This window comes from Ascaphus truei, chromosome 3, assembly GCF_040206685.1.
Source record: "Ascaphus truei isolate aAscTru1 chromosome 3, aAscTru1.hap1, whole genome shotgun sequence".
NCBI classification, from domain to species: domain Eukaryota; kingdom Metazoa; phylum Chordata; class Amphibia; order Anura; family Ascaphidae; genus Ascaphus; species Ascaphus truei.
Window position 1 is genome coordinate 100,092,922 of NC_134485.1, and position 8,900 is coordinate 100,101,821.

An 8,900-nucleotide genomic window follows, 5' to 3' on the forward strand; every position below is an offset into this window, starting at 1 on the left:
CAAAGGGTTTAACTAAATGACCCTTATTCATGAGAATATTATTGAAGTATTTAACTATATACAGGCATACCCCACATTAACGTACGCAATGGGACCGGAGCATGTATGTAAAGCGAAAATGTACTTAAAGTGAAGCACTCCCTTTTCCCCCACTTATCGATGCATGTACTGTACTGCAATCGTCATATACGTGCAGAACTGATTTAAATAAGGCATTTGTAACAGGCTCTATAGTCTCCCCGCTTGCGCACAGCTTCGGTACAGGTAGGGAGCCGCTATTGCTATTCAGGACGTGCTGACTGGTGCATGCGTGAGCTGCTGTTTGCCTATTGAGAAAGATGTACTTACTCGCGAGTGTACTTAAAGTGAGTGTACTTAAACCGGGGTATGCCTGTACTGTACTTTACTAATTACTATATATTTTGTCAAATTGGATGTAGCATTGGGCTTTTCGGTCTTTTGTTGTATATAAAATTGTTCATCCAGACTGTTGTGTTTGGCTAATGACAGTATTAAAAGTTTGAGACAACAAGCAGTTTCTCTTTATTTATATTGTATACAATGTATACAATATAGACACATTCATTTACGCAAGCACACGGTTAGGATTCGCCTATATACGCCAAAGGAAATCCATTACATTGATGTTTAAAATTAATCCAATTTTGCCAGCAATGTGGAACTGACCATTTAAAGCTAATCCTGCCCATTTTAATATAGTAAGAGGCCACTACTACAATTTACGCTTCTGGTCCCTGAAACTGAACTGGTGTATATAGATGTAGTGACTGATTGATCTGGCATGTTGTAGCAAAGGCTGCCCAGAAAGGGGGTTAGGAGTTCTGGTCCAGGAGCATGGATTTCCCCCTCACGCAGGGCTGTCGCGTAAGGCCCGTAATATAGTGGGCGAGTGTGAATGCTCGTGACGCACACTGTGTGTATGGTCCGTGCTGCTGTGAGCGACAGGCTTGGAAGGTACTGTGTGTCAGTGTGTGTGTGTGTGTGTGTGTGTGTGTGTGTGTGTGTGTGTGTGTGGTGTGTGTACTACAAATGTAAAAAAAAAAAAAAAAACATGCTGTGAGAATAAATTTTTTATTAATATTGTGCACACAAACACACACATTGCGGTAGCGGCACAAATACTTACTTTTCGGAGTCTTCCCCACTATCGCCCGGCTCCACGCTCACCGCCGTGCGCGCGCCGCAAACTATATTACGGGCCCAAGTCTCCAGAGCCGCAGCTTTTTGCTTTTTAGGCCGCGGCTCCAGATAATCTGGCTACATCTGTACATAAGATACAGTATATATCAGGTTTTATTCACACACAAAAAGTGGTGATCCGCGCTCACGCTGTTCCAGTGTTTAAATAGATATAACTGCTAAGCTCTTTGCTGCCATCTGCTTCAGGAGAACTCCACAATCTCCTGCAAGTGTAAGCTCCCAGGAGCTCACAAAAGAATAAGGGCTGGGACCCGCTGCGCCCGGTGGTGCGGGCAGCCGCGTGAGCGCAACTCACTATTGCTGTTTAGCCTCACTATCCGGTCCCAGTCCCTCCTCACTGCCAACTGACTACGTACTGTGACGCGTCAGCCAGCAGGGGATACCAGAGAATTGTGTTCCCGTGCGGCGACGCGTCACATGGTACGCGAGTCAGCCAATGGGGAGGAGGGGAGGGAAGGAGCTAGATGGGAGGCGCCTTGGGCGGGGAGCAGGGAAGGAGCTGCAGGTTAAAGTGTGTGTGTGTGTATATGTATGTATGTGTGTGTATGTATGTGTATATGTGTATGTGTGTGTGTATGTATCTGTGTGGGGGGGTGGACGGCACCACGATCAGATCCCGCCCCCCTCCCTCCCGGCTCCCTACAGACCGCATATCGCGGTCTGTGTCTGTCAGCGCCCCGCCTGTCTGCAGTGCGGGCGTGCTGACTGAGGGAGCGAGGCCTTAGCCTAAAGACAAAAAAGCAGAGGCGCGCACTGAGAAGTAGTAGAATTTATAAAAAAAAAACCCACAGGGAGCTAAACATTACAATAAAATACAGTACACCAACATGAACAAAGAGACTTACAACTATCTAGGTTGTGAGCGGAACCGGGTGGTCTGGGAGTACAGCCGCGGGCAAAGAATGTGCAGGTCCGGACCTCTACGCGTTTCGCACTACATGATTCGTCAGGAGTGTGAAATGCAGGTCACGAGGGGCTGACGTGAGTTCATTGGTGGAGCGATACCGGTAGCAAGGGGCAATATTAAGCGAGACGGAGCATCATGGGTCCGAACCTGCACATTCTTTGCCTGTGGCTGTACTCCCAGACCTCACGGTTCTGCTCACAACCCAGGTACAGTAGTTGTAAGTCTCTTCGTTCATATTATACTTTATTTTAATGTTTAGCTCCCTGTGGGCTTTTTTTATTATAAAATTCTACTGCTTCTCAGTGCGCCTCTCCGCTTTTTTGTCTTTATTCACACACCCTTCCCCTGGCAATAGATCTGTATCCAGTCTTTAGTGCAGACAGGGAATTGCACTAGATTTCTATATTCTGTAGGCAGATCCATTTATTCGCTAGGTGAAAACAGGTATACCAGATAACATTTGCACTAAAAAGTGAAATTTAGCAGAACTTAAGAGTGGGCATGTTATCAGCTCCTACAAACACTCGAACATCTGACAACATGAATCCAATATTGCTTCAGTAGCAGTAATCTTTAATTCACTGCCCACAATTATGTAATGAAGGGTCATTTTATATGGTTTTTAGAAATAGTGGATTGGTGGCAGTCTCAGGAAGCATTATATATTAAATAGTTGGGAAGTCGTTATTTCACAGACTCAAATGAACACCTCAATATAATAGCTTTAATGCTAAAGTAGCATTAACTGCAGCGGTTAATTGTTTCTCCAGATCATTGGATCAAAGTTTTTTTTTTTTTTAATGTAATCCTGAGAACAAAAAAAATAAATAAATATAAAAGCAAGGAACAAGCGCTCTATACAGAAAGTTGGGAGAGCAGCCAAACTATAACTAGCTTATTTATTCCTGCAACTATGCCTTCTTTTTGATAGATATATTGATATATGTTCACCTTTTTAAAACTTTTTTTGGGTGGGTGGACGGTTAGGGGGGGGGGGGGGAGGGGGGGGCCAAAGAGAGAACATCCCAGTTGCTGTTAAAATCAACCCTTGGAAAATAGTACTTGCCTGGGAGAAGAAAATGGCTGCCGTCAGGCTTGGCAAAAACTAGAAGTATGATTGCCAAGGTCTCCAACACCAAGCCGACGCGTCATCTCCTGATAACATTGCAGCTTTCGATTGGTGACCCCCGGCAGTCATATTTGTATTTTTTTTTGCAAAGAACTACAAAAAATGTAAGGTCAATTTTCTCAGCAACCAGCGGCTCCCTGGAGCATCACAGTTGAGCACCGCACGACACCCAGATCTTCAACCATTCTTACATTTTTGATCTAAAAAAAATATATACTTTTTTTTTTTACTACCTTGACAGGCAGGAGGGTCTCGGAGCTGATCCAATGGTTTATAAGAGATCTAGAGCAGAATTTTTGTACCGGTTTTGATAAGTGGTCACAGTTACTAGCTCAGGCTATAACCACCCTTGCTGAGTGGATAAAACAAAAAAAATTCTGTTATCAGGAACTACAGGGTCCCAGGACACAAGAGGTCCATGGACCAGCTCCAATTACCCCAGTCCCCCATTTCAGGACAGGCAGAAAACATGGCTGTGTGCAAATTTCCCATGGGAAATTAACCGTTCTGCCTCGCTTCTTACACTCTTTAGTATGTGATTCTGACTCCAATATTATCCCGTTTTTTCTGTTTGTACAATCAAATGCGCACAAAATGTGAATTCAGTTAAAGTCCAGACATGTCTGATATTCGATACTTTATAAACTTTTTTTTTTTTTGCAATTTTACATACATATCTACTTTTGATATCAATTAAACAATTAAATCATATTTACTGCACATCTTTCCTTTTTACCTAAATCAGAGTGGAGAGTGCTGGCAATAATGTACTCCGATTTACAGTATATAGTAACTTTTGTGGTGTTGGTAATAGTGACCTGCAAAAATTGGTTAGGAGGAAAGGCTCCTAACCAACTACAAGTCAAGGGAGTAACAACCTACTATTCTCAGTCCTAAACTACATATCCCTTCCCAATGTCATGAGATCCTGTACTTCAACCGTTTGGGATGTAATTAGTGGATTTAGCCTCCCAATGCAGCTCGCCAGTACTGCAACAGTATGCATGTACCTAATTGTTTGCACATGGGTCATTTTTTGTTGTGCCAGTTCTTCTTTTGTAGTTCTCAATGGGCTCACAAGAAATTGGCAGCTGATTTTCTTTTTGTATATATAAAGGCTTAGTTACATAATAGGATTTTTTTCGGTAGTTGAGGCATAAGCAGAATGGACAGTGAGAGGGAGGCGGAAAAAAAAAAAACACATTTGGACTTTTCTAGCAATATATATATATATATATATATATATATATATATATATATATATATATATATATATATATATATATATATATATATATATATATATATATATATATATATATATATATATATATATATATTTTTTTTTTTTTTTGCCTGGACAGTGTGCAGATTAATTTGGAATATAAAATACATAGCAGAGTACATAGTGAATATTTTAAGTACTCTGCAAATCTGTTTAGGCTTAACAGTTGATGTATTCAATAAATTGCTTTTACAATACAGATCAAGAAATATATTGGAGACGAACTAATACAAATTGCCACCCATTTTGCAGAAGAGGGTACCCAGGAACAATGTTTGTCTTTTGTTCTCTAAACAGGGTGATTCTCTAAATATGCAGCAGTTCCCAACGCCACAAAGGGTATTAACTCGTAACAAAAAGCGCCACTTCCTATAGCGAAACCAAACCTGAGACTGATAGGGCTATAGGGACACCATATTAACATTACAGGGCCAACCCGTGTGCTCTTGTCCTTAAAAGTAAAGCCAGTAAGCCCCTGTGCCCCACCCAAATGTGTGCTGTGATGGGAGAAATAGACTGGGCATTTAACTGTAGGCAGCAGGGGCCACCCATCATGTCACGAGCAGACAAAGTCCTCTCCCCACAAGCAGCATTATATTAGAAACCCAAAAATAGTGGTCAGCTGTTGTAACTCAAGCAAGGGAACTGCTGCACAGCACACAAAGGGAGTGAAGAATTGTCCATACAAAGTCACTACGGGACTTTAAATATCCGCAGGCCTCCAAGTGCATATCTGCTCCTAAATAGTAGATTCAATCACTCAATCCTAACAGATATGAGGTCTTAGTTTTAAGCATTTACAGATCCCCCCAGAAAACAAAAAAATGGGGGGGGGGGAGATTGGGGGGGTGCTCATTCCTTACCTCTGACTTCAACAGCAACAAAGGCAAGGCAAAATAAGACGGGAAACCTCCAAGTGATCATGTCTGCTCTGTTCAGGGGCTTTGACCTACAGCCGAATCCAAAATAATAATAAAAAAAGAGCCGCAGAAACTAGTCGCTTTGATCTGACTAGGCTGCAAAGTACACTAAGCTCAGTAGCTTCTAAAAAAGCAACGCACTTCAACAACAGCCTGAGGAAAAGTTTCCACCCTATTAGAAACCAGGAGGGCAGGACTTTAAATAACTTTCCATCCCCCCTCTCACTCCTCCTCCCAAAATGTGCCCATGAGATGCCTATGAGACCAATCGCAAGAGCCAGTGGTAAAAAGACACATGCACACCCTCCCCACCCCCTGAGCTCAGCACCTAGAGAGGATTTCATTAGCAAGACGCTGCTGGCAATAGGGTGTGGTTCATTTTAAAACATAAGCTTCACAATTGTATTTTTTTTGCCTGACAAATATAGGATAAGTATCTGTTGCCTAGGTTGAATTTGCTTAAGAAAAATATGAAAAATAAGGGCAAGAGTAATGTGTTCCTAGCAGATAAAGGAACAGATCCATATATGTGGTCAACATTTTATTTTCATTTAAACAACTTGACTTCCTTACAAAGATTTAATTGCCTTTAAAGTAACAGTTTTAGGTTGAGCCACGTTGAGTCAGGTTGAGTCACGGTGGCGCACGCCACGCACCACTGCACAGCCCTCTATGGGGCAGGCTGCAGTGGCGGTGTGTGTGTGGGCGCGCAAAGCTGTGTTACGTGCACGCTGGCAGGGAAGACAAGAATTTTGACATCCCGTGCCGCGGTCACATGGTGGCGCGCAGCCAATGGCAGGGCAGATATGCCCCGTCATGGCCGCGCTCCTGTCATGACCCCCCTCCCCTACAGACCGCCGATCGCGGCTGTAGTCGTTTCACGCGCTACTATGCCGCCAGGTGCATGTGCAACCAGGAGAACTGGGGCCGTAGCCTTGGCTACGTGCATCATGTTAAAGATGAATCTGTATTGTGTTTCTGCGGGTCTGCCGAATTCTAGCATATCAGCCGTCTATGCTTATCTGATGATTGATGGCTTTATAATTACTACACAAACAGTGGACACAAGACAGAACACAACTGACATCACCAAAAGACATTGGATACGTTTGTAAAATCCAAAGCTTTTGCAGCAATAGAAAAGATAATAAAAATATCACTTGGTCACATTTGCATGTCTCAGACAGGACTGCATCCGTCTTTCACCATTGTCTCTTAGCACAGGGGTGCGCAAACTGGGGGGGGGTGGGCGCGGCAATTACAGACGCCCCACGCTCTTCCCCAAAGCATTTCAATTAAATGCCGGGGATCGCACACAAGGGCTCTGTAACTTCCTTTACCTTGTCTCCGGTGGCTTCTGGGAAAGTGTCGCCATAGCAACGCGTCAAAAAATGATGCAGCGGGCTCACATGACGCCGCATTGCCATGGCAGCGTGGCATCAGCGCCTGAGACAAGGTAAGGAGAGGGGCGCAGAGGAAAAAGTTTGCGCACTCCTGTCTTAGCATACAGGGCCTCCACTGCAGTCAGGGACGCTGACAAGCAAATGAGCTAGTGTTTGGACCGGGTCCTACTTTAAAAAAAAAAAAAAAAACGGGTAACGGGTACCCGACCAAAATGAAATGATCTACCCGGCCGGGTACCCGTTACCCGGTTGGCACTTACCTGGGGGTGGAGGATGACGGCGGCGACATCTAGGTAGATCAGCATCGGTCCTGTGGCGGTGGCAGCATCAGAAGTGTGTGTTCAGCCGCCGCAGGAGCTGCAGGACTCCATAGCAGTGTGAGCTGGGGAACCACGTGACCAGAGCAGGCGCAGAAGCATTCCTATTGGACAGCTGGCTGTCCAATAGGAACGCTTCTGCTCCGGTCACATGGTTCCCCAGCTCACACTTCTATGGAGTCCTGCAGCGGCTGAACACACACTTCTGATGCTGCCACCGCCACCGGACCGCTGCTGATCTACCTAGATGTCGCCGCTGTCTTCCTCACGGGTTTTCCTCGCCTTCCGTCGCTGACAGCAGGTAAGTGATGATGTATTTTTCAGCTACACTGACATTACCACTTCTCAGTTGCCGGGTCCGGGTAATGTCCGGGTAGCTGAAAACCTGCCGGGTAACGCAGGGTACCGGGTAATTCCGGGTACTCGGTACATCACTAAAATGAGCACTCAATGTGTCACTCTTTTTACTTTTTATTCATTTTAGCATGGAGACCTGTAAGCTGTGCCTGCCGAAAAAAATAGAAGTTTAGTAAATAAATGTTAAGATATTTATATTAGATATAAAAAAAATGCCAATCAGCTACATTTAAACATACTTAGGTCTTCGGAGGGACTGTTCCTTTAAGAATATAGAATTGGGGAGGTGGAGTGCAAAAATTCTTCAAATAATCTGCATAGTGAATGAGAAACAAGATCCAGGTCAACGTGAGATGTTGATTAAGTAATTTTCCCAGTTCTCTTATGCATTGTTATGGCTTTGTGCCATCAAAATTAAAGTATGTAATACTTTAAAAAGGTGCAGTCAGTTCACAGTCTCTGTGCCCAGGACATACTTGAAAACGAGAGGTAACTCTCAATGTATTACTTCCTGGTAAAATATTTTATAAATAAATTAATTTGTATGTGGCTTACATAAATTAACAATGTTTTTCAATAGGGGTTCCTCAGGCATCCCTAAAGGGTTCCCTGCAATTTTCAGTTCACTTGAAAATTTAACCAAATACAGAACAATTTACAATGCATCTAATCTCAGACACGCTATTAGAGAGGGTTGGGGTTCCTTACAATGCATCTGATCTTAGACACGCTATTAGAGAGGGTTGGGGTTCCTTACAATGCATCTGATCTCAGACGCGCTATTAGAGAGGGTTGGGGTTCCTTACAATGCATCTGATCTTAGACACGCTATTAGAGAGGGTTGGGGTTCCTTACAATGCATCTGATCTCAGACACGCTATTAGAGAGGGTTGGGGTTCCTTACAATGCATCTGATCTCAGACGCGCTATTAGAGAGGTTTGGGGTTCCTTACAATGCATCTGATCTTAGACGCGCTATTAGAGAGGTTTGGGGTTCCTTACAATGCATCTGATCTCAGACGCGCTATTAGAGAGGGTTGGGGTTCCTTACAATGCATCTGATCTTAGACGCGCTATTAGAGAGGTTTGGAGATCCACAGAATTTCATAATATAATTATAGGGTTCCTTAACCACAAAAAAAACCTGTTGAAAACCACAGAAATAACATATAAAAAAATAACAGGATACAAAGACACCTGTCCAAAGCTACACAAAATTTGCATTTGTACACAACACAGCTGCCAGTGTCCCACAAATGGCAGTGCCTTTTGTATAGATTGCATTCATGGGGATGTAAGGAAGGTCCCCTCGCTCTGCCTATTCAATTTATAGCTTAGGGAGGTGCTAACTGGGATAAATA

The 8,900-nt window shown here is 43.6% G+C and overlaps 1 protein-coding gene across 7 annotated transcripts in view; it reads right to left on the reverse strand.

The window, feature by feature from the left end:
* Positions 1-5,647, reverse strand: part of LOC142491674 (CD99 antigen-like) — a 67,015-nt gene extending 61,368 nt beyond the window's left edge. For 2 of the 7 annotated variants that reach the window (XM_075594585.1, XM_075594584.1), the window contains exon 1: positions 5,406-5,644. In XM_075594585.1, coding sequence (XP_075450700.1) covers positions 5,406-5,466 — 61 coding nt within the window. In that variant the 5' untranslated portion in view covers positions 5,467-5,644. Of the gene's footprint in view, positions 1-5,405 lie in introns of all 7 variants that reach the window. The other 5 variants (XR_012800448.1, XR_012800449.1, XM_075594586.1 and 2 more) reach the window with 5 other exon arrangements.
* Positions 5,648-8,900: the final 3,253 nt, after the last annotated feature.